General features: G+C 40.5%; 1 protein-coding gene across 1 annotated transcript in view; it reads right to left on the bottom strand.

Moving 5' to 3' along the window:
* Positions 1-3362: 3362 nt before the first annotated feature.
* The window catches only part of plcb3 (phospholipase C, beta 3 (phosphatidylinositol-specific)), a 58655-nt gene continuing 35648 nt past the window's right edge, over positions 3363-26369 (bottom strand). Inside the window, exons 3-34 of the mRNA XM_028564731.1 lie at positions 23805-23873; positions 21581-21718; positions 19669-19748; positions 19496-19549; positions 19160-19232; positions 17912-18012; positions 17614-17780; positions 16524-16670; positions 16238-16395; positions 15385-15467; positions 15040-15124; positions 13198-13345; positions 12871-12972; positions 12700-12773; positions 12517-12613; positions 12147-12231; positions 11514-11638; positions 11097-11251; positions 10846-11007; positions 10578-10677; positions 10279-10383; positions 9033-9127; positions 8785-8926; positions 7915-7956; positions 7603-7712; positions 7347-7456; positions 6997-7156; positions 6131-6207; positions 5698-5787; positions 5515-5572; positions 4738-4824; positions 3363-4655 (exon numbers count right to left, since the gene is read on the bottom strand). Of these exons, the coding sequence (XP_028420532.1) occupies positions 4344-4655; positions 4738-4824; positions 5515-5572; positions 5698-5787; positions 6131-6207; positions 6997-7156; positions 7347-7456; positions 7603-7712; positions 7915-7956; positions 8785-8926; positions 9033-9127; positions 10279-10383; positions 10578-10677; positions 10846-11007; positions 11097-11251; positions 11514-11638; positions 12147-12231; positions 12517-12613; positions 12700-12773; positions 12871-12972; positions 13198-13345; positions 15040-15124; positions 15385-15467; positions 16238-16395; positions 16524-16670; positions 17614-17780; positions 17912-18012; positions 19160-19232; positions 19496-19549; positions 19669-19748; positions 21581-21718; positions 23805-23873 (3591 nt within the window). The 3' untranslated portion in view covers positions 3363-4343. The remainder of the gene's footprint in view (positions 4656-4737; positions 4825-5514; positions 5573-5697; positions 5788-6130; positions 6208-6996; positions 7157-7346; positions 7457-7602; positions 7713-7914; positions 7957-8784; positions 8927-9032; positions 9128-10278; positions 10384-10577; positions 10678-10845; positions 11008-11096; positions 11252-11513; positions 11639-12146; positions 12232-12516; positions 12614-12699; positions 12774-12870; positions 12973-13197; positions 13346-15039; positions 15125-15384; positions 15468-16237; positions 16396-16523; positions 16671-17613; positions 17781-17911; positions 18013-19159; positions 19233-19495; positions 19550-19668; positions 19749-21580; positions 21719-23804; positions 23874-26369) is intronic.

The following is a 26369-nucleotide window of genomic DNA, read 5'->3' as shown; positions in this document are numbered from 1 at the left end:
TAAAGTAAAGGAGTGTATGTGTGTGTAATTCTGAAGCAAGCATAGTGTCTAATGTTATGTTGCCGTGTTTAAATCAGAGTATGATATTGTGTGTGTCTGTTTAAATGAGTGTTTTCAACATAAACAAGACAGAAATAACAGCGGTTAAATCTTACGGCTGACAAAAAACAACCCCCAGGCTCCATTCTGGTGGTAAGGAAACTAGCTAACGGCGCTAGCATACTGACTTCTCTCTCTCTCTCTCTCTGTGCCAAAGCAGCACAGGTCAAATATAAGCATGTACTGAATAAAATGAGAACCAACGTCAGCCTTTTTAGTGTCATGGTTTACACTGGAAGTCAATAAAGATCCTGATTCAAAAGATATATCCAAATATCTTACCTCACAAGTATGTTTTAAGGGACTATACTGGCTATTTGGGAGTTTGACTGATTTGCACAAAGCCTGACAAGAGTACTGACCCTGTGACTGGTAGACACGACTACGTGTACTGTGCGCACATGCTAATGATTTAGCACGTAGCCTGTTAAATAATGCTACGTAGTCACAGACAAATAGTAGCAGTAACAAGAACCTAAAAGATGCTGAAACGCTCAGTAGTTTTCGGTAGGTTAGTCACTATATGCAACCACTTTCACATTACACATTATCATTTGATCAATTGTTAAAATAAAAATATGAATTAGGGCAGCTTTAAGTCTGATATCAATCAACAGCTGTAAAATAAAATAATTAACTGTGGCATTTAAAGTAATTCAAATGCATAGGTCTTTTGGGTATTTTACCAATTAATCAAGTCATTACAGAAGGTCTAACGGAAGAATACAGTATTAAAGCAGCTCATTGGCAATTCATCACTACCTTCCAGTCTCCCAGTCTCTAACAGGTAACTGATCAGTCTGGTGTCAATTCTTGTCAAACTCCCAAAATGCCATGGGACTCCATGAACCCATATTGGATTGAATGAAATAGAAAGACTTAATTTTTAGCTCCCAGCACAAAGTACCTATTGTCCATACAGTTAATGTAAATTAATCCAGCAGTAGTATCCTCTTTTATTTCCTGATCTACAAAGACACTGTACATCTAAATTCAAAGCCACTGGCTGCTATCTAGAACCAACATGTATTTTTACAGTAGTCTACAGGTCAAATAACTTAAGATATCTAAAGTACCTCTGGTTTGTGGTATTTTTCTGGTGTTTTTTCCATTTTGAATTATATATAGAGATATTTTCTTATATTTTTTGTCTTCTATCACACATTTTCCTTACACATTAGCATCCTTGGAAAAAGTACCAAATGATAATAAAAAAAAACTTCTTGTGTAATTGTCAAAATGTGACAGCTCTTTTGCCACGGATGATGGGTTTTGCCAACGGCCGCTAAAACTCATAAAAATAAACTTTTTTTTTTGACAAACAACAAAAACAGAATAGACGGTAAAAGTGCATTTAAACATGAAACGAATCTCAGCTGGAAGGGGTTGTACGAAAATGGGATTATCTTACAAATGTCACTTTGAATACTTGGCCATGGACTACCTCAACCCTAAAAGCAGAGAGGAATGTATAGACTTTTTTTTAAGCAAATAAACCTTTTGATCTGAGAAGACTGGTGTCTGTTTCACCTCCACTGCAAAATACATGATATGCATTAGTGTCCAAAATGAGATGAGGAAATCATTTACATATTGGATGCAGTGTGGCACACTGAGTGCAGGACAGCCAGAGGTGAACAGGCTGGCATTCTTTGACTGTTAAATGATCAGAGATCAAAAAGGTCAGCGTACTCATTTAAAGAAAGTGCTGAGCCCAGCATGTTTTTGCTGCTGTCCTACTGATGACCTATAAGTCAAACCAACAATTTCACAACGGTTATTGACCTCAAGTCGCTTTCTTTATGGGGTCCAACTTGAAAAAGCAAAGCTCTGTGACGATTTTGAAAAGATGCACACACTGAATCTGTAATGGGGGCTTATGAAAACCTTTTACACTCTGAATGAATGGATCCTTTCATCCATCAATAATACAAAATAAATAACTTAAATAACCACAAAGAAAAAGTTGTTAAAATTCCATTTAAATAGAGGATAGTTTACAAAGACCTTTGTGTGAGGGGGAATAATCAGACAGACAGGCAGCCAGTGCTCAGTGGAGGAGGGAGGTGGAAGAGGACAAGACAGGAATGTCATCTAGAAACAAGCTTTTCTGTGAGAAAAATTTGAAATTAAATTAACTTGTTTTTTTTCCCCTCAACCTTCCTTGACATTCCATCCCTCCTCAGCACTTGTGGTCAGTAGTAAAATTCACATACAACTAAACATATACACAGAATACATATACACAGAGTGCCATCATTTATCCCTCAAAGCAGACAAGACATGAAAGAAAAAAAAAAACATTGTGCTGTCAAAATGAAAAAAAGGTCTCAAGTAATGGATGAAAATAAAGAGCGAGCAAGCTTAGACAAAAAGAATATTAACATAAAGTTCCGTTTGTGCGCTACAATCCCACATTCAATATTTGGCTTACATGGAGTATCTAACAAACTGAGGGATGTATCAAGGGCATATTAACCCTAAAATAAGATTTACACAAGTGAACTGAACCACTGTTTTTCATTATGACACATGACAGTCTCTAATGGCAATAAGAGCTAACTCTTTGAATGTTGAGGCTTCAGTGAAATTAAAGCATCAAGCGGTCACCTGAGTTGTGACAGGACTTCGTACCACATTATTTTACACTAAAACAATAATCATTTGTTAAAATTACCTAATCTACAGTGTTGTAATTAGAATGTAAAATGAATACCCTCATGTGTTTGCCTCATTTGGTGATTCAGACTACAAATGAGCATGGCATTTTACATTAAAATGCCATAGTGCAGCTTTAAGTCATCATCTGAAGACCCTATAGTAGCGTTGCTATTTAAGCATGGTGTCCTTCTCTACGCTGCAAAAGTGGCAAACTAACTGCACCAAATAAAAAAGGACACACACACACAATTTAATAGGAAAGAGCAGATGTCTCATCAAGAGATTAACTTCTGGCCTAACACAAAAATACCCTTCTAGAGTTTAATAATCTGCGATATCTATAAAATGATGTTTTTTGACGCCTCAGTAGAAAGTACAGTGTCAGGCATGCATGTGTGAGTGTTATGTCACTAAAACCCTCCCTTCTTTTCTCTCACACACACACACACACACACACACACACACACACACACACACACACACACACACACACACACACACACACACACACACACACACACACACACACACACACACACACACACACACACACACACACACACCTCTCTGCTGACAGCCCCACCCCGCCCACCCCCACCTCATGCAACCTTGGCTGGACTTTGATTGGAGGTTAAAGGCCAAAGACTTTAAACACTCACACTATGATGCTGCAAATCCTGCTGAGACAAGTGTGTGTGTGTGTGTGTGTGTGTGTGTGTGTGTGTGTGTGTGTGTGTGTGTGTGTGTGTGTGTGTGTGTGTGTGTGGGGGGGGTGGGGGTGGGGGGTACACAGTATAATAGTATAATCAGGCTAGATAAATGGAAGGCTCAAACCACCAGTTTAAAATAAACAGCTAAGGCTGCAGCACCGCTTGCTGGTCGGCTACTGCCATTACAGCTATAACAAAAAAAAAAAAAAAACTGCCCCCTGTTCCCTCATATTCCCTATTAATACCCAGTTCTGGAAAATACTTGAACCTTGAATATTTTTTACTTACTGACATTTCCATAGACTGCCTTTTAAATAGTTCCTCAGATTTGTAGTACATTAGGCCATTATGAAGCAATCCTGTTGATCTAACGTTGCTACAAACTAAATATCAAAAATGTGTTCTTTTCTTACCACTATGGCAATCACTTGGGCCAACTGTATGTATGTTATAAAGTTTTTCTGAATAAAGGCAGCCGTTTTCAGAAAGCTACTCCTCTCTCTACACAATGTAAAGCTTTCAAAAGTGTCAATAAAAAGGTTAAAACTGCTACAAACAGAAAGCTAACTAAAACCACAGCATACTGACCAGACAAAAATGGAAATGAAAAAAGTATCACATTAAAAGCAAGACAAAGAGACAAGAAAATGTAAAAAAAAATGTAAAAAAAATTTAAAAGTTTGGTTATGATCGTTATTAAATCTTCCAACAATAGGCATGATGTACATCTGACCAAAAACAGCAAATAAAAATAATATAGCTCTGTAGACGAGAACAAAACTTTAAAAAATTAGTAAATTAATATCATTACTATCCCACATTATAATCATTATAGACCCCAGTTAAATGTACGCATTCTGTTTGTCTGTATTATTATAACGACAACTCCGCCTCCGACAGGACGGGAGTGGTGGACGAGGAAGTGGAATCGGCCAATGACGCAATGCTATTGTCCATGCTCCTGTTCCAAGGGCTCCGATTGGGCGTTGACGGGTAAGAGGGTGTGGAGCAGTTGGAGGGCGGACCCGAGCTGGAGCTGGGGCTCGGGCTGCTGTTGGACAAGTGCGAGAACAGGGCGTCTTTTCGGAGACCTTTATTCTGGAGCTCCAACTGAAGGTGCTGGCAGATTTCCTCCTGTAGTCCCCGATACTCCCGATCTAGTTCCTTCTCCAACTGAGACTGGAGCTGCATAAGAAACACCAGGAAAATATAAAAAAAATATATTCAAGCACGTAAATATATGTACGTCTATGTGTGTTCTGCTCACCTGTGGAAGTTCATCATCTATGTGTTGCAGCACCTCCCGGTGCTTCAGCATCAGCTCTTCCTGTCTCCTGGTCTGAGCCTGCTCCAGCTGGAGGGAAAGGAGATGAGAGCGGGAAGGGAGACGGATTGAGGAAGGAAGGAAGGAAGGAAGGAAGACAAGAGACAATGGGAGGAAGATTTTTGGGGAAGGAATGCAGGGGAAGTAGGAATACATGTACAAGGGAATACATGTAACAGCATGGGGGGATTATAGAATTAGGGACAAAAAAAAAAAAAGGAAAGGTTAGCGAAAAGATTTAGGGATGAATTAGGGAGGAAGGGAAAAGAAGATAATATGTGAGAAGAGAAAGAGTAAAGTTGATGACAATGGCAGGATTAGTCGATTAGTCGACTAATCGGTCGTTTTGGTCTTAGTCGACTAAGATTTCTTTAGTCGATTAGTTATTTTTTTATGCTTATTCATACTTAATTATTTATTTCAGGAAACTTCTGAGCACATTTATGGTAAACACAAGATTTAAAGTGGTGCTTTTGCAGGATTAATTGTGGAGAAACTCAGTTTTACAGATGGTTAATTAACTACATTTATATTGTGCTTTTCTAGTCTTAACCACCTCTCAAAGCGCACAGCTCTGTCAATTAAATCAACTAATCGATTAGTCGACAAAATCCTATAAGTGTTAGTCGACTAAGAATATCTTTAGTCGAGGACAGCCCTACTATAAAGTAGATAAATGGCCATCCATAAGGGCTGTTGGTGACAAGTCTGGGTACTTACTCTGCGGATTAAGGCGACAGAATCTTGAATATGTTTCCTGTTGATCTCAATCAGCTCCCTATAGAGGAAGATAGGAAGATGAAGAGAAAGAGTGAGGAAAATAAAAGAAAAAAAAGGTGTATGAATCAGTATAAAAGGTCCCAAAGGCCCAAATACCCAATAAAGGTCTCAAAAGCTTATTACGTTTCAGCCTTGTCTTTGTCGCGGGTCTTTGCTTCGCTGATGCTGTTTAGTCGCTTCCTGTTCAGAATCCTCTGGAGCTCTTTCTTCTCCCTGCGAACACAATCACATCACAGCATTACATCCAGATGAAGACAAATTGCTAATTTTGTAGGAAACTTTTAAATTTTTTGTGAATGTTATTAAAAAACCTAGATGCTTGTGGTAAGTCCAACAACCGGGAATCAAAGTCACATGTTGTAAAAAAAATAAATAAAAAAAAAGGGGAAAAGGCCACTTTTAAAATCAACACAACACTACGGCATTACGGCAAAAGAATTATATTATAATAATTCTACCATAATAACTAAAAGCTGAAAGTCACACTGGCAGTGACTTCTGGGTCCTGTCCCTACTTTTCTTATTTGGCCATGCAAGGTAAGGAGGTTGCACTTACTTCTCACATGTCTCCTTCAGCTTCTTCAGCTGAGCTACTTGGCATTCAACGCCCGTCTCCTTTAACTTCAGGAAGGCCTAAAAACACACAGCAGCAGAGGACGACCTGTCAGTGAATCACTGTGCAGGTGTACGGAAGTGCCACAAAGTGTCTGAGAGGTCAGCGAATGATGAACTCTGTGTGTGAGCGTGTGTACAGTATATATATATATATCTGTAATTTATAATTCCAAGTTTGTCACGTTGAGTATAGACCGAATCAAGATGAAGTCATGCTAACACAAACCATTAATTCCGGGTAGACAACTGACCGTTTAGTTGAATTGAGATTTGTGAATTTGGCAAACTTGTTCATTTCTGTTGTCATTTTCAACCGTAACTGTAATGTTTAAAAGACATATAGTTAAACACGGAGGGCCGACCTATCGGACGTTTCTGCTGGGCTTATTTTGTCCTGTGTTGCTTTGCTGGTGTCTTTGACCAAACCAAATCTAGCGTTACAAACAGCGTTATCTCACCACCAGTCGGACTGACTGAAGAAAATGACACCACCCAAAACTAGTGATCTGTGGCCCAACAGGTAAATGAAGTCTCCAACCTAATGTTAGTGAAAGTGTTTGACATATGTGTTGATATGAAAGCATCAAACATGCATTTTAAATGAAGGAGATGGGGGTAAATCCAGTTGTTCCTCATCCACGTTTGCTCAGCGGGGTTAAATTTGATGTATGGGACTCAGGGATTTTCTACCTGGAAGTTATCGAAACATTGTGATTGGGTCTTTGCAATAATTGCACAAGTGTGCAAAGATTGGGGAAGTGCACTGATGCCTTTCATACATAGGGGTGTGTGTGTGTGTGTGGTTACCTCCTGTAGGTGTTTTTGTTGCTTCTCTCTCTCCAGTAAGTGAAGCTCCTGTCGGAGCTTCAGCAGTTCTTGCATCTGCCATTCCCTCAGCTGGACCGTCTGCTTCTCAAGCTCCTGCTCCAACTTTGACAGCTCATGCTGCACCGGCTCATGGGGCTCGCTGAACACACACAATTAAGTCAGGTTTAGTCAGCCAGTTTAGTTCCATCTATCCATGTTTACACCACCAATCTATTCACATATTTCAACATATCCTTTCCTCCTTCCCTCCCTTCTTTACTGGTACTTCTTTAGATTTTCTCCACTGTTCCTCCTTCGTACAGCCCACAAAACCATCCTTCCATCCTCACTTTTTCTTGATGCTAGATTTAAGGTGTTTTTCCATCTGACTGCGTCTCCTCTGGGTGTCAGATTGAAGCTTGCTAGTCCGACTCTTCTGCTCCTTACTCAGATTCCACACCTACAAATGTACACAAGCAAAAAACGATTTGCTTTGCAGCACACAAGCAAAAGTAGGTGATATACATAGTGGACCTTTCAAATCCAGTTTCTTTGCAGAGCTAAAAATATGTTTCTATTCTGTTAGGCATCTGTTAGTGTGTGTACCTTCTTTAGGTGTTTCTTTCGCATCTCTTTGAGATCTTTGCTCTGGGTCTTTAGTAGCTTTGAATAGCTCTTCTGCTGCTTCAACTCCTCTATAGACTGGGCCTGGACGTCTGAGAGACAGACATAGACAGACATAGAATTATGGCCAATCAACGTATCATTCAGTGTAAATCTTGCTGAAAACTAGCCACTCCTTGCTTTTCCAATCTAAAAAAATAGACATAAAATACATCTTCTGCATGCAGCTCTATGTGACACACAAATGATTTCACTAGTTTCTGTGTGGAGATGAATGCGCTGGAATGACCTTACCTGCCAGAACAGTGCTTATGAGGTCTTCCTTCTGACTATGTGCTACACACACACACACACACACACACACACACACACACACACACACACACACACACACACACACACACACACACACACACACACACACACACACACACACACACACACACACACACACACACACACACACACACACACACACACACGAGGAGAAGCACACAGACAGTACGTGTGAGATGGATGATGGGAACCAGACACAAACAACTGTGTCTAATGCAATGAACAAAGAACAATATTTTTCATAAATGGAAGAAACTGATAATAACATGTCCCTTTGGATTTCCTAAAAAGTTAAATTTTTAAAAACGCTTACATTTGACATTTTCACAACACAGTAAAAAAAAAATTATTGTTTCACTTGTTGAAGTTTCCCAGAGACAAGTGAAAAGATCTTAAATAGATTATAGTGGATATTTGTGCAGTGAAGACATATACATGGAGATGCCTGCCTTGCGTGTATTCTATGTTAACGTTAGCTAACGTTAACATAGAATACACGCAAGGCAGGCAGACTGATAGAGTGTAGCAACGTTTTGACTGCTAAACTTGCTCCATAACCAAAATTTGCAACCAACCACCCTTATACAGGAGTGGTAGACCTGAAACAGCTAAAATGGACTGATAATGTTACAGTGGATTACATGCAGAATCGTATTCAATACTGACAGTAAAAAGTCATTCATGGCAGTAAATTAAAGGTAATGATCATTGGAAGTGATACAAATCTAATGTATTGTATAATGACAGGCATGTGTGTTTGCATGTGTGTCATGTAGACATTGAGACAACATTTGTGGCTGTGTATGTGTGATTTGTAAATGTCTCTACCCGGAGTAGGCAATTTGATGATGTCATGGGCTTCTTCCAACGAGCAGGGGGGGAGCGGGTCAAAGGAGGAGGGGAGTCGACTTCCTGAATTGACTTCACACTCTCCCTTGGTCTCTTTCTCTTTCGGCTGGTTGGGGACATGCTGGGCAATAGCAACAGGAAGATGTATAATTGGGGTACAGATTTAAAAAATGACTATAAATTCTTTTTAGTTGCTAATTATTATTTAAAGCACAGATGTGTCTTACCTCACTGCTGTCCTCTAAGAGAACAGCCAGCTGTGTCTCTCTCTTGTGCAACTGACTGATGTGCTTTATGGGGTTGGTCAGAGCCTCTGCGTACTCTGAGAATACACACAAACACACAAAAAACAAGACAAAAAGTGCTTTAATGTCATAGATAACCATAGGTTCAGATATTCTAGACCAGTGGCAAAGTTGAAGTCTTTTATGGTAAGTCCAAGTCAAGTCACAAGTTTTCAAATCAAGTACTTTAATAATTTTAATATTGCAGTGTGGGACTCCTTCAGGTCTCTGAAGGTTTCTCTTTCAACGTTTTTTTTTTAACATAGCTGAGACCAAGGCCTTTTGATTAATATGGTTCCTGGATTTACCGGGTCAGCGTAGCTTTTTGCCGTTTCCAGACTTTATGCTAAGATAAGATGACGTCTGCTGACTCTAGCTTCATATTTACTGTACAGACATGAGAGTGGTATCAATCTTCTCATCTAACTCTCGACAACAAAACAAAAAATGGTAAAGGTCCCATATTATGCTCATTTTCAGGTTCATACTTGTATTTTGGGTTTCTACCAGAACATGTTTACATGCTTTAATGTTCCAAAAACATATTTTTTCTCATACTGTCTGTTTTAAATATACCTATATTCACTCTCTGTCTAAAATGCTTAGTTTTAACACCTGTCTTATTAATCCCCTCCCCCTGATTGGTCAGCTTTTTTTGAATCTGCTGCATTGTGGCTCTCGGAGTCTCTACATAATCATTGTAGCCCTGGAATAACTCTAACGGCACTGTAGCAGCACTTTCTAACTATATATTGAATTTATTGTGACATCCCAACCATACATAAGTCCTGACGGCTCATTTATAGGCACAGTTTCTGAATAAGGGCTGTGTGCATTTCTCTGTGGATTGAGAATTTTGGTACTTTCACAGTATTTATATAGCCCCTCAACCTGCTTTATAATAAAAACAAAGACATGGAAATCTTAGTTTTTACAATATTGGACCTTTAAAGCCACATGTTGCCAATGACACTGCCTGAAAACTAGTAAGCAAGTGTGCAGAGAAGTCAACATAGTTAGCTAAAACTAATGCATAAATTGTTCAAATAGAGAGGCAATGGATAAACAGCTGAAATAGATAGCTACAAGATACAGTATGTCTCAAATTGTCAAATTGTCGAGTCGAGTGTCACAAGTGTGTTGTGTGGTGCAAAGCTGCAAAGTGCTGCTGTTAATGTGGTGTTCTTACCTTGGTGTTCATTAGGGATGTAGTCCTGAGCTTCAGTGTAAACCAGCAGAGAGGGCAGGAGGAGGGGCTGGTTCAGCTCATTCTTCAGGTTGATGTAGTGGTAGCCTAGAAGCAAAGAAGGAAGAAAGGAAGAAACAAATACATAAATGACTACTGTCCATTAGGGCTGGACATTAAACGGTACAGGAACGACATTTCAACTGAATGCAGACATACCGTGAATCATTACAACCGGACTCTCTAAATGCTTAACAGTACGAGAGCGTGTTTATGGGTGTTTGTGTTGTTTTTGAACTGACCAGGTCTGACGGCGGACACAGGGAGGATCCTGTGTCCAATAAACTTTCCGTTTTCTTCAAACACCGCTATCCTCAGAGAGGCCAGTGTAGGGAGGACCACCTGGAGGGAGGGAGGGAGAGACAGAGAGAGAGAGAGAGAGAGAGAGAGAGAGAGAGAGAGAGAGAGAGAGAGAGAGAGAGATTTAAAAAGTGTTTCAGTGTGAACAAAGGACTGACAATGAAGGGTGAGAGAACAATGTGAAAGACATCTGACTCTTGGTATGTGCACCTTATTAAACACAAACATTTCATCATCCCACACGGGGTCCAGTGAGTTCCCATTGGATGTTTTGGTTCTGTACTTCCTCTTTGTATCAGCAGGAAGTCCAAACATGTCCACTTCCACGTACACGCCAACCTTTTTATCGGACAGAAACTGGCCTGAGATCACCTGGTGGAGGTTAAATAAAACAGGTTTGTTAGAACAACTCTTACAAAGAATTTTATTTACGTCCAAATGACGAGACGTTTTATCCTTACCTTAATTTTGACAGTATTGGCGACTATCCCGTCCACTATGTTTTCTGTGAAAGGGTCAAAGTGTTTGTCTGTCCTTCTCATGAACTCAGGTTTCAGCAGGTAGCCGCTGTGGCCGTTGTACTCAAACACCCCCATGTTCAGCTGCATAGGGAGGTCTGGTACAGAGGAATGGAGAGATGAAAAAGGGAAGGAGGGATGGTTTGAGAGGAAGATAAAGGGACAAAGACTGAGATGATTTAACTTGACCTCCCTGAGCCTCTTTAAAAATTGTCTGTGGCACAGTATCTGCCAGCTACAGAAAGCAAAATTTTTATTCCTTAAAGACCTGATTTATGTTTGGTTCTGTGTATACTTTGTACCTTACAGGCCTTCACATGCACCTGTTAGGCAATCTGAGGCTGAAATAATCAGACTCACCGAGGGTCTGGAAGTTAAGCGCAACCATCTGGCAGCCGACATTCCAGAAGAGCTGAGGCATGTAGTTGGAGCTGTCCACCCTTGTTCCTTTAGGGTAGATTCGGCTCAGCTGATTCTTATTGTACCTGGAGGAGTGTTGTTAAGAACCAAACACTGTATATTTGTTACATGTTGTACGCTGTAGCAGATAAAAAGGCAAACCTCACTTTTTACTTGTTGTTTTAAAGTCAAGACTAGGCGTCAAAGACTTTTCCTCACCAAGTCTTTTCCATGCTGAGTACCCATAAAGAGTTACAACACAAAAGAGTGGATGTACAAAGAATTATCGAATAATCAATTAGTTGTCAATTGTTAAATTAATCGCCAACTATTTGGATAATCAATTAATCGTTTTTTTTATGAAGAAAAAGTGAAAATGCTCAGTTACAGACATTTTATAGACCAAAAAACTAATCGATTACTCGAGAAAATAATTGACAGAGTAGTAGGCAATGACAATAATCGTTGGTTGCAGCCCTACAGAAGAGAAACTTGAACACACAAAAAATGATGCACATACACATAAACCGTATTCCTCAAAAAAAAAAAAAAAAAAAAAAAAAAAAAAAGCTAATCACAAGCTTCCAGGGATACTCGACAAACTCGTTGGGGAAACTCTTCAGGGTGTCCATGCCTTTGGTTTCCACCAAGGACGACATTTCAAAGAACTTCCTCCTCTCTGGTGGACAGAAAGAGAGTGAAAAAAAAGAACTCAGACTATGTTAATCAATTTCTGTACCTGTGTCGATTTTTTTCTATGTACAACAGGTCTGTATGACAAGACTGATCATTAAGCACAAATGAGTCCACACAACCCGCCTGTCTGCCTAATGAGCTACATGGGGTGCTTAAAACTAATGAGGTTTCTCTACCCCATCATACACACGCTTTTCCTTTCACTTCATATCCTTCCTGTACTCTAAGTCACAACATCTTCCTGTCTCTTTATCACACACGCACTTACTGTTTGCCACCTCGAAACTCTTGAATTTGACCGGTTCAATGTAGTTGACGAGAGTCGACATCTCCTCTGTGGCGTTCACCTCGCTGCTGGCGGTACCCTGAGGGAGGCAGATAGCAATTAATCCATCAGTCAGCCCATCAGCATGCCAAACACACCATCAGCCCTGTTCCTGATGGCTCTTACCTCGTCGGAGTTTGGCTTTTTCAGCTCCGCTGCCGTTTCGTCCTCCTCATCCTCCTCGCTTTCTCCCTCGCCTCCTGAGCAATGTAATAAATACACCTTATGCAAAACCTAGTCATTGAATGGCCGACTTTATAATCCGTATATCCATTTACACCTTCTTCTACAACCCACCAATGGATTTGCGAGGCTCAGAGTCTTTGACGATCCCCTCAGCCAGCTTCTCTTCCACGTTAGACAGGAGCTGGCTTCCCTCGCTGTCTGTCAGAGGGCAGTCTACACAGAAAACAGAAAACTAATAGTGTTAACATCGATGTGCACTAAATGGTATATATTAAGCTCATTTGAAGCATGCATGTGGTAGATCCATTGGAGAAATAATGGTATATGACTGAAAGCTACAAACACTCTTTACAACCAGACAGGAGGGACATAAGAGTAAAGTCACATTCTCGGCCCTGCACGCCACTGCAAAAGACGCAGTCAGTCGCCTGCGCTCACCGTTGTTGGGTGACGAGCGCCCCTCCAGCTCTCTGCGGCGTATGCTGCCACTACTCGAGGGTCGGTGGTGGTGGTGCTTCTTCTTGTTTTTGATGAGAATCTTCCCCATCAGCTCCTGCGGTGAGGGGAGGATCTGACCGGGGACCAGCTGAAGACACAAGAAAGACACTGGTAGACTCAGTCAAAATTGAACGTTTGGAAGAAGAACAGAATAAAATCTAGTTTATCCAGTATCAGTGCTAGATTATGTATTGTTTTTTTGCGATGTCATGTGTCATGTCATGTGTGGACTGGCAGCCACAACATATTATCCAAATGTAATGTTACTAGGGCTGGTTATAATTATAGTTATAATTTCAATAACGGTAGCGATATCGTGAATTAGATACCGGTTTCTAAACAATACTTTTTCCCATACCAATTTAAAAAAATCCATTTAACAAAAAGAAATTACAACATTACAGTACAAATTTATTACTCGGCTCGTTTACACCTATGTGACACACACATATAGGTGACAAGGCATTTTTCAATATTATGGAGGCAATTTGGTCAGTGCCTAAAAATAGGGAAGTTCAGTACCCAGCCTTAATGTTTCTTTATTTTTTACTTTTATTTCGAACAAAAAAATAACATATAAAAACACAATAAGTGCATAGCTACACACCAAAAGGAAAAACAATATCTATAAAGTGTTACAAACAATTCAATATGTCCAAAAAGGAGCGGGACGAAGCTTGTTATTTTTCCCACCACTCATTCAACTCTAAGTAGTTCCTGTATATATTATATATTTTGTATATGTATGTATCATTATACATGTTATATTATATATGCATAGCAAGATAACAAATATACATAAAATATATATAATTTTAAACACCCTAATCACTCACCCCAGTACAATCAGAACAGTAACCCACCCTCACACTCATCCCTCTTCATCCTCATATCCTTTTAATAAAAGTGTTTTTATACAACGTGTTAAACTTTATAATGGTTGTGCAATGTTTTTATGTTTTATCAAAAGAGTAACAGGGCCATGCACAATGTGTTACAACTAAAGTTAAACAGCCTTAAAAATCTGTCTAAATCAACTTTGCAGTCTTAAAACTCTGAATGATTGTGTTTAACTTCAAAGTCATCCCACTCTGCCCTGTGCTTCACACTGCCCCAATCATTGTATGCTATAACCTGCATAAACACTTGTACATATATTACATATTACACATATATTGCTCCTAACCAGTAAAACATGTTGTAATTAATTAATGTGCACTTTTACTGCAAACCCCACTTTTATTTTTTAACACAGTTAAGAGTTCTCAGGAAAACACTACAATAAAAATACAAAACATGCATAGCTCATGCTTCTGCAAGTAGAAATATAGAAAATAATCAAACTGTATGATCAAATCAAATGCTATGACCCTCAGTCTGCGTTTTAGTTCAGGAATTGTGTGCATGCACTGAAAGTTATGTGAATACAGAGATGTTTATGCAAAAGCAGTGCATCACAAGTTATGTTTTAGTACTACATGGTCAAGATCATGAGCTGATCTGATCTGCGTATCACAAGCTGTTTGAAACTATTTGACGGTTTGCAAGTTGATTAACACCATGACTGTGGAGTCAAAGGATATAAGTGTTTTTCCTTTGAGAAACAGCAGCAAGTCTTCACTAAAAATGCATTTATTCTAGACTAAAACAGACCTTAGAATATATATGACTTTTCAGTGTGTGTGTGTGTGTGTGTGTGTGTGTGTGTGTATGAGAAAGTAGTGCATATTGAAAGCTAAGCGCAACACATTGTCAAAGTTCATGTCTGGAGATCAGTCTTACCGGATATTTCTCCAGTGGCTCAATGAGCAGGGCATCTCCAAAGATGGTCCTGCAGTACTCTGCCATTTTGGCCTGCTGCTTGGCCCTGACAGAATGAGAGACACAGGTTAGTTTCTGGTTTACTACAACCTGCCACAATGGGACAGGGCCCCTAAATTAAAACTCCAACATGCCTTTGTAACAGCGCGTCTTTAGAGCAAATGCTTTAATAAAAGCCTTACATTTTGCATCTGGTCTGGTAATAAACACATCAACTGCAACCCAAAACACATAGAGCCTTAGAAAAACCAGATGATCTGAATCTATGTGCTGACAAACATACTCCTAGAGACTGACAAGACTTACGAATCTACGTGGTTTTCAAAGGACAGGATGAGGGGGTATGGGGAGGTCTTGAAAGCACTCTCTGCTATTGCCTCAATCACCTCCTACAGTCAGGGACAGAAAGAAAGAATGAGAACATTAAAAAAAGTGCTTCACTGAATAAAATCTCATACAAAAATGGTAAAATAAACATTTCCTCAGATTGTAAGGTCATGAATACTTACTGAGCAACTTGTAGCTTATAAAAAGCAGAACTGTGCCTTGTTAACACAGTTATAAAGCAGAAAGGAGCTTCTTTTATGATAAAGGTGTGAAACTTTTTAGCTTGAGTTAATTTTGGCAACAGTTTATGGCACTGCTACCACTTTCTGTAATAATAATACAAAATGAATGCCAGTGTACAATGGAGACTATTATTTCTTCAGCTTTCTTCTGTTTGTACAAACTGTCTGCAGTTGCTGCCTCCACATTCAGCATTTCTGAATCCACTGCACAAAGAATTTGCTGACCAGACCACACAAATGCACCAAGGTTAAGAGGTCCAAACACCAAGCTCCCTTCATCATTTTTATATTTTTTACAGCTGGAGGAGAACAAATAGCGTCTCAGCTTGTCAGGGCTTTATAACATGTACATAAAAGTCAATAATGACTCCATAAAGATAAAAAATACTGCACCTCTTGTGTGTAGATGCAAAACCTTTCATGAATAGGGAAAGTGAACATTTCATTCCCATGTCAAAATGCTGTTCAGTAAATGTTATATGAGAGCAATAGCTTTGATCTCAACCTAACCAAGGTGTCACATTGACACTAGGCGAAAGCTCCAATGAATAATCGGGGGTGATTGAATGCCAAACAGCAGTGACTGCCACCTTAAAGGGGATCTCAGTGGTCATGGTGAACCCGTGGGTAATGTAGGGCTCCTCATCTTGCGGCCGGCCCTTCCAGCAGTCCAGCTCTATACAGCGACAGCCGGTCAGCAGCACCTGCCTGTACATCTCCACTGACGACAGACCGGTTAGCTGACCCACTGCGGGCAGACAGACAAAAAGGGAGGGAAAGATGGGTTTTGGATGCAAAAAAATGAACTATGCAGCTAAATATCATAATGCCGCATTACACTTGGGTCTTGGTAGATCTGAAGGTGTGTACGTTTACCTGTGAGGTATGTGTTGTGCGAGGAGTTGATAAAGTAGTGAGACAGCGGTTGGTTCATATCGTCGATGATATCCAGCCTCTCTGAAGGTACGATGCTGTTTTCCTCTCCTCCCAGATACCGACTGAACCCCTGCAAACTGATCTGGTCTGCATGAGAGAGAGAGAGAGAGAGAGAGAGAGAGAGAGAGAGAGAGAGAGAGAGAGAGAGAGAGAGAGAGAGAGAGAGAATATGAAAAAGGTCAAACTTGTTTTTCACAGTCAGACCAGCATCCATCTGCTCATGGCGATCAGAATAATTGATTTGAAGGGCAAGGACTGGAAGATACTATACTAAATGTACGTCGTGTACTGTCTGTATTTGGACATCAGCTGACTTTAATGGAGCTCCAGCTTAGTTCTGAACACAGTGGGCTGGATAGTGGATCATCTTACAGATTTTGGCTTAACAGTGTCCTAGCAGAGAGGCTTACGGCAGCCAAGGCTCTCTTCATTCCCCAGTTTTGTACAGTTTATCCACGGCAAAACATGTGCAGGACATTTGATCAAATTTGCAAATGACTCCCACATTCTGGATGTTTTACAGAAAGGAAAGGGATATGGGCTCGGTCAGTGCACGGCCAAGGATTTTAGAAAAGGACAACCTGCTGCAATAAAAGACCAGGAAATCAATCATACCCATGAACCTATAACTCTGCTGCAACTGATAAACCTTGCTTTGGGACAAAGATATAATCTGTAAGAGGATACAGATGCACGTACACTGAACTCTTGTTATCTTGTGAAATAATATTACTTTATGTGACTTGAATCTCCTTTTGTGCAGTTGCCCCCCCCTCCGCCCCCAATTAAATTCAATTCAGCAGCAAAAGAAGGTCAGGGTTTTTTGGTCAATTCTTTGGATGATCTTTGGGGAGCACATTAAAGGCAAAAAGGACCATAGCTGATTTATATTCGCTGCTATGATTCACTGCATTATTTAATTAAAATATCTGAGAAATGAAGATCACCTGTTTTAAGCTGCTCTGGACACAAGCATCTACATACCTGGAATGTGAACAGAAAAAAACAAAACACACCCAAAGTTACTGACCTCTCTCCAGCTGGCTGGCGTTGGTCTCATATTTCTCCATGATCTGTCGGACCTGCTCTCTTTTCAGCGGGGGGTACAGCACCTCGTTCAGTCTGGAGTCTCGCTGCCTGCGGTTAATGAAATCCATCAACTGGTCCAAAGAGATGAATGGCTTCCTCTTGGAGCCACTGGAGCAAAGAGAAAAGTGTACTGTGTGATCACTTAGGTACAGCAGGGATCCTCAAAATATAGTATCCTCAAACGTGGGGATAAACTTAAATGGAAAATCCCAGCATATGTTGGTGAAAGTGTCACAAACCTTTCCTCAAAGATGCTTTGTATCTCAGGCCGGAGACATAGGCTGTCGAGAAACTTCTGGAAGGCCTCCCAAGTGAAATCATCTGGCTTGATCCCCTCTGCCTGAAAGAGAACAGAGAGGATTGTGTAGAAAGATATGGAGGGAAAGAGAAAGAAGGTTAAAAAAAATGACCAAACTGAGGATGAAAGGCCTCAGTAACATGTAAATGTTGGCTCACACATGCTGCTGCTATGCCATTAAAATTCATTCTGGTCTCCACTACTGATCCCCGGATTTCCAACACAAGTTAAACCAAACTTTCAAGTATTGTAGAGCCTGTAGGTTGAAGGGAAATATGCTTTCCAAAGCACCAAATAACATCGATGACTATGTCAGTCGGGGCTCAGATCCACCTCAGTCTTTTCCCGCTTTGTGTGTTCTCCTATTCAACCAGCAGGAGGCACCAGAGTACAACGGTACAAAGAGAAACGCTGACAGTGCAGTTTGCACAATCTGGTCCCTTATTAAAAAAAGAAATGTCTTGTGACTCCAAGACTGATTTTAAGGAAAGATTGCACTGAACACTGGAAATCTTGTTTTACCTACCAAACCGCAAGCCAGTGGTACCTTACACTGCAGACTTTGACAATACATTATTGGACACTCAGGTTTCAAAGAATGAATGAAGCCAGGACTTTTTAACAGTTGCTCGCTCTCTCTCTCTCTCTCTCTCTCTCTAGGAAGCCAAATGTATGAGAAAATATTGTGCGACTACTAAGTAAACTACTTGATATCTAGTTTTTATGCAAGCTCAATAGCAACACATTGATTTAAAAAGGAATGGTTTGACATTTGGGAAAATAGGCTTATTTGCTTTCTTGCTGAAAGTTAGTTGTGCAGATTGCTGCCACTCTCGTGGCTGTATGGTTAATATGAAGGTACTTAGCTCAGCACAAAGACTGGAAACAGCTAGCCTTTCTCTGCAACAAAATCCACAGCATCTTTAAGGCTGTCCAATTACCATGTTATATTTTGTTTGTTTAATCCGTACAAAAAACAACCTTAAAAACTTAAGACTCTGGTTGACAGTTAATCAAAATGTCTGCCTGCAGCCTTTTTGTTGCCTTCCTTACATTGCAAAGGCATGCAAAGAATGCTATGCAACTCCGCAGGGTGAGTTGCAACTTTTTGAATCTCACGTATGGACCAAAACAATACATGCGCATATCATGAGTAGCCGTGTGGTCAGTGATCACATTTGATGATTACCCGGTTATTGACGAGGCCACACTGCTCCAGAGCCGTCTCCACTCTCCTTTTATCTGAAAACATCTTGAGAATACTGAAAGAAAGACAAAGAATTTGGAGAGATAATAGTCACTGTTCAAAAAGGGTTTATCATGAGTCAAGCCATTCACCATTAAAAGACAAACCCTGTCAGCACAGTCTGATTACAGAAGGATTACATGTGTATGAGACAAGGCGAATCAAAAAACCTCAACAGTGAGGAGAGATAAGCCAGTTGTCGAGAGGAGACAAGAGAGAAAGTGGAAGAGAGACAGAGAAGAGGAATGGAAAGAAGAAGTGTTTTAACATGTTTCTCACTTCTTTACAGGAATCTTCCCATCCTGATTCACCTGCAGCTTTAACTTAGTGTACCTGAAACAGACAGATAGATAGACAGACAGAGAGAGACAGAGAGAGAGGGGGGCTTTAAAAACAATGATCTCAAATATACAGTTCCCTAATGTCAAGATAAGACACACACAACTTCTTACGCTTTGTTGAGGAAGGTGTGCCGCGATGCATTCTGGGAAAGTATGTTTGTAGCCAAAGTGAACAGCTCATCGGTCCAAATCTGGAAACACAAGATGATAAAACAGGGTTGTTTGACTGTTCATCTGAATTCAAAACTAAGTGAAACAGTTTCTATATACAACACACACACAGAAAAAAAAAATAAACTTTTAACAACTCCTAATCACGCACATGCATCTATGTCAACTGCGTAAAGTGAGTAATCAGCATATGGCCTGAAGAAAGAAAGAGGCAAGTAGAGGGAGATAGGAAGGAAGGATGGAGGGATGACAGGAAGGAAGAAATATTAAAGGTCCCATATTGTGATCATTTTTAGGTTTGTACTTTTATTTTAGTTATTTAGGTACTAGAACATGTTTACATGCTTTAATGTTCAAAAAAAAAGACTTTGTTTTCACATACTGTTTGTCTAAATCTGTATTCACCCTGTCTGCAACGCTTCACTTTAAGCACCCCTCCCAAAAAAGCCTGGTTTGCTCCGACTGGTCAGTGTCAGCGTCAGCTTCTGCATCGGCACTATCGGCGTCTTTGCACCGTCATTGCAGCGGGAGAATGACTGTAACAGCACTGCAGCAGCATTTTCTATTTATATATAGTTTAGTTGTGACATCACAACCCTACAGAAGTCCTGACGGCTCGTTTAAAGGCCCAGCTTCTGAATACGAGCTGTGTGCGTTTCTCTGTGGATTCTGCGTTTTGATACTTCCACACTATTTACCCTACAGTCACGTTAGCTACAAAAGAGAGCGACATGCGCTCGCTTGCGGGCGCTCTTTGGCGTGCCTAGCCTACCCCTGGTTGCTTGGCAACAGTAAACAGAAATTCTCCGGTGCTACCTTCAAGCACGTCTTAAAAGTTACTTCAGAGGTATTGTTAAGTCACAAAAACAATGTTTTTGAATTTAAAAGTATTTATTTCCTCAATAAAGGTAAGAAAATATATGAGATAAAGTGCCAAACATATCAGTTATATACATAAACACGATGTCCTGAAGCGTTTTCCGCCATCTTGAATTATTTTCTTTGACTCGAGCCACTGACATACGTCACGCTGCCCTCACGCTAGCTTTAGTCTGATTGGCAGTAGCTTTGTTGCATCGCTCAGCATTCGCATAAAATAGACTTCTTGTCTATTTTGGCCCCGCCTTGCTCGTGGCAGCGGCAAGCTTGTCGCTGGCAAACAGCCACTCCCATTGAAAATGAATGGTAGCCTGTCGCTTTGTCTCCGTCTCTAGTAGCTAATGTGACTGAGGGGTTATACAGCACCTCGACCTGCTTTATAATTTAAAGGTGTCCTGCCACATGTATTTCATGACTTTATGGTAATGTCTGAAGTTCTACCATGGACTCTGTAACATTGTTTGTGGAAAAAATGCCTTGGTTACCTTGTTTCAAGCCATTCTAGCGTGGTATAGAAAGCCTAAAGGAAGACTCAGCTCGATTTCTGCCAGTTCTCTTTAATATTCAACAAGCTAAGCTGTTTGAATCTGACTGGCTAACAGCTAGCCAATGAGAGCCTGGCTGTCAGAATCCTTAACCCAGCCCAACTGGGCGAGCTAATGAATAGTAATGAGCTCAGGCAACATGATGTCAGACTGACCAGCTTTTGTAATTGGCCTGATTTCTCTGCTTATTTCTTTTCAGTGACTAGAGCTGACAAAGGAGGTAGCAGTTCATTTTCACATTCACAACATAACACAAACACATATGGACCTAACATGTTTAAAAAAATGCAAGTAAAAACTGTTTTGTATGACAGGGCACCTTTAAAAAAAAACATGGAAATCTCACTTGTGCAAATAAGGGACCTTTAAAGGAAGGCATAAGTAATGTGAGTAGGTTATGGGATGGTGGTGGCAGTTTCCATAATTACCTTGGCTGTATCTTCCTGCATAGCCTGGAAGTTAAGGTAAGAGATGTTGACCAGGTCGTTGCCATAGACGACAGTTACCAGCTTCCCTTCGGCGTTATCACCCTTACCGAAGCCCAGCACGTCCCGCAGCTTCGGGTCCTGAACACACAAACTGTTGTGCTTAGATAGGCCTACTCTTTAGGACATTCAATGTGAACATGACACACACACACAGTATATTGACCACAACACTGGTTTGACTTGTGCATACAAACTCTCCATCCTTCCCGCTCCTTGTCCAGCTCTCTGCCTCCTGAGAACAATAAATGTGATGCATGTGGTGTAGCACTCTGATCTAATTAACCAAATGACTCTTTCCTTCTTTTTGGAGCACTCTTTCTTTACCACCAACTCTCTCCAACACTCAATGTCTCTCCATCAATTATGCATTCTCTCCATCACTCACTCTCTATCGTGTCTCTCTTTCATTTCAATTAAAGTTATTAACTTGGATGCCTGTTTATGAAGACAAATACTTCCAAAGCAGAGCACAAACTGTACTTTGTCATTAAGTGGGAAGCAAGTTTAAAGGATCAGAACACAAATACCACCCATCCTTGCGCTCCCCTGAATATGTATACCAACTCTTACTCCTTAAAACTACTAACGCCATGTAATGAGTAAGCAAGAATTAGTGAGGGTTGACACATTAAATATTTCAAAAAAGTGGCATTTATTAATACAATAAAACCGTATACTCATCATGAATCATAAAACAAGTTGATATGGCGAAGTTAACAAAACAGTTACTTATTGACATATCTATCACATACAGAGCTACATTAGCATTCATTCGAAGACGTGTTTCAGGTAACATGAAGAATGTAAGTCTAATATTCACTCTCCTGTTAGCTCTGGTCTGGTCTTTACTAGTCTCACATGCCAGACGTTCCTCCACCGCAGTGCTGCAAAGGAGGGTCTGGCGAGTCCACCCAGCATTCCGGGATGGGAGAAAACCGTGTTCTGGTTTATTGCCATTTCTTTAAACCAATCACAATCGTCGCTAAGCGCCTCTGCAAAACAGCCTCGGAAGGGAACTTGTTTTGGTTGAATGTGTTCGTTCAAAGGTTGTTTTAGTCGTGCAACAGAAAACTCAGATTGGACAGATAATCTAGCTAGCTGTCTGGATTTACCCTGCAGAGATCTGAGGAGCAGTTAACCAGAGTCCTCAGAAATCCACCGGAGTTTAAAATGCCAATACAAAGACAGCTCAAGGCAACGGATATCCGACCTAAATGACTGAAATCTGGCGGAATTTCCGTCAGCAACGGAGCAATCCCGGAAGTGGAACGTCAAGGATACAGACTAGGTCTTTACCAACTCCTGAGGAAAGTATCTGACTCTTTAGCTGCTAAATGCTCCACTATGTTCAACAGCTCTAATGTCATCTGTGTGCTCTGTGGTGCTGAGCAGGTAGCGTAGTTCATCAGTTAGTTTATTAGAGCGTTTTTCAGAGCAAAACCTGGGCCTACCATAGCTATCAGCATAGCTAGATGCCATTTATGATAGGTGAGGAGATGGGTACTTTTGTAATTCATTTGGGTGAACTGGCCATTTAAGCATTCAACCACTGATATGAACACCACATTTAAACATTGTTCGGTAGTCCTATTCCCGCCCAAACAGCCCTAAATGTCACACTCAAAATATTCCTGAACATGACGTTTTTTTTACATAACGGCTAAGGCTTCATTTCAGTTATTGCAGAATCTACTCTTTTATACCGATTAAAAGCAGAACCAAATTTGATTGTTCCTTACTTTGATTTCAGTAAAGTAATAATGCAATTGATCAGTGCCTCAGTGCAGCATGAGTCTTGTTATTTTTTTTTACCATTTTGACCCACAAGCTTGCACTATGTCAACACATCCGTATGTTTGAACCACTATTACGCGGCTTTATGTTACTCTGACGGCCAGATCTAGGTTCTTTACACAATGACTTCCTAGCCAACAGTCACTGGTTATATCACTTCCTGTCTGAAGACCCATCTGTCAGCAGGCTCATTAGCGCTCTGTCACCTTAGCCCCATTAGCTGAGAGAGGAAACACACACATACAGTGGACACATCTTTAAGTGACAGTCACACTTGAGCATTACATTTCTTGTCAGAGGACAAATGTAATCAACAGCAGGAGGTGACAGCCTTTCTCTCTCTCTCTCTCGCTCTCTCTCACACACCAACCTTTGGTAGTTTGGCGTATTTTCCTGTTCTGGTGTCCCTGATAGTGTTAATGTCCAGAATCTCCACCTCCTAAAAAAAAAAAAAAAAAAAAAAACAGACGGATAAATGTCAGTCAATCACTTGATGAGAAGAAGAGTAGAAGAGTTTGTGCAGAAATTCAACATTAGCATCAGTAATTGCTAACTATATGAATATATTATTTTGGTATATTATTCTGGGGGGAAATAATCCCTCACCATCATATTTTTGCCACGCTATGGGGTGTTGTTCTGGGGATGGCAATGGTTGGGCAATGGCTGATCGGTTGGTATGTCCATTACTTTGGTCCAAACGGAAATATCTCACTAACGGTAGGAGGGATTGCCGCAAACTTTTGTGCAGACACACTCCTGGTTCCTACTGACTTTGATAGTCAAAAAAGGATTGTTGGTTTTAAGTGAAATCTCTCAACAACTTTTGACAGGATAGTCATGACATTTGGTGCAGACTTTCATGTCCTCTTATTGGGAAGAACTGTAATCCCTTTGGTCAGTGGTATTTGGAAAGTTAAGGGATCACCAAATACCTGCAAAACTAAAGACATGAGCCATCAGCCTCAGCTTTACTCTGTGCTAGTTAGCAAATGTTTGCAAGAATAACAGAGCCAAAAGCATTGATGTAGACTCTCACTTGTTCTGAATCTATTTTTTTGAGATTTAGAGGTGGCAGTGGTTTCCCACTTTTTAAACTTCAAATCATTAATGAAACTTCTACATAAAAATAGTGAACAGAAAATGTATTTTAACTGATAATAGAGGAGAGTATGTTTATACACCATGGTGGCGTGACAGTCCAGTTCTACTAATTTCTTCTGCTGTTTAAAGTTTATGTAAGAAGCAGCAAGCAGAAATACTGATACTTTGTTTTAGGTATGTTTATGCTCCGTCTAACCTTTGTCCTCCTTCCATTAAATCCATTTTATCTATCTTTTATCAGATTCCTCTGCTTCTGCAGACATAAAACACAACCAGCTACATATGACATCTGTGTGTGTGTGTGTGTGTGTGTGTGTGTGTGTGTGTGTGTGTGTGTGTGTGTGTGTGTGTGAGAGAGACAGAACGTTTAGACAACTCCACACACATATATCTTACATACATCTTTGGAATAGATTTGCATGACGGATGCTGCGAAACAAATACTGATGTGTGCATACACAAATATGCAAACAAGCGGAAACAAACACAGAGAAGATAGGAAAATAGTTGTACTACATAACCGCATGCAAGGACCCAATGGCACCTTTAGCCTGAAGGATAACGTGCTCTGGAAGTGAGATGAAGAAAAAAAATGGGAGGGATGGACAAGATGAGAAAAGTGTGGTTATAAACCAAGCCATAAACACAGAGAAGGATGCGCTGTAAATATTTGTTAAGCCCTGCACTCATTCCCCAGGCTTTCTTACGACATATATGTCACTCTTCTCTCACATCATTTTCTCCTCATTGAGTGGATTTTTACTCCGTCTTTAGAAGTTTCATTATAGAAAAAAATGTCTCTTTTTCTGTTATTTTCTGACTCTGATTATTTGCCCTTGTTTTATCTATGTTCTCTCCATATTTCCTTTCTGATAATAACAGCAAAGACAAACTCATAAAAGTCCCTATCATTGGCTCAAGTATTGAAACTCCATCTTCCTCACTCCTTCTTTCGTTACTTTACTCTGGCTGTACGCTCCCCTGGGATTGGACACGGGTAATAAAAGGTCAGAAGTGTTGGAACAATTGGATTAAACTCTGTCTTATACTTTGTCCTCTGATTGGCCTGTGGAGAATACCTTACTTCCTGGAGGAATAATCCACTTCTGGGTCTGTAGGACACACACACACACACACACACACACACACACACACACACACACACACACACACACACACACACACACACACACACACACACACACACACACACACACACACACACACACACACACACACACACACACACACACACACACACACACACCCTCTCCCACAGGCCGTGGTTTCATTCTGCAATTGCCATGGTGACTCCTTGGAGACCGCAGTAATGAGACTACAACTTTGTCTGCCGCCTGTGTGTGTGTGTGTGTGTGTGTGTGTGTGTGTGTGTGTGTGTGTGTGTGTGTGTGTCTTTAGTTTACAGTTTCTCACTAGCTAGTAATGTAAAACACACACACTCAAACGCAGCAATATACAGACAGGCATATCCTCGACATGCAGGTCCCGACTTGTGTAACATCCTGACCTGTTGAGCAAGACTGGGTGTACGTGTGTGCATGTGTGGAAAAGGCTTGTAGGTCAGAAGACAGATGCATGAGACACAGAAGTGTGAGCAATTCTTCACGAGCAAATCTTCACTCAAGTACAAATGTGTCAGCATGTGATCAGAGAAGTGTGTGAATGCCAACTGAAATGTCTGTGTTTTGGCACAAAAGTTGTGTATCCGAGCGCACAACGTGGTGCGTGTGTCCGTGTGAAGGTCGATCATCTCCGAGAGCACATTCCTAACATATTCCGGCCTTCTGCTCAGTTAGCGTGTGTGTATCTG

The sequence above is a fragment of the Perca flavescens genome, chromosome 19 (assembly GCF_004354835.1).
Source record: "Perca flavescens isolate YP-PL-M2 chromosome 19, PFLA_1.0, whole genome shotgun sequence".
Taxonomy (NCBI): domain Eukaryota; kingdom Metazoa; phylum Chordata; class Actinopteri; order Perciformes; family Percidae; genus Perca; species Perca flavescens.
Note: the sequence above shows the minus strand (reverse complement) of the source record. Positions and strands in the feature narration are given on the sequence as shown.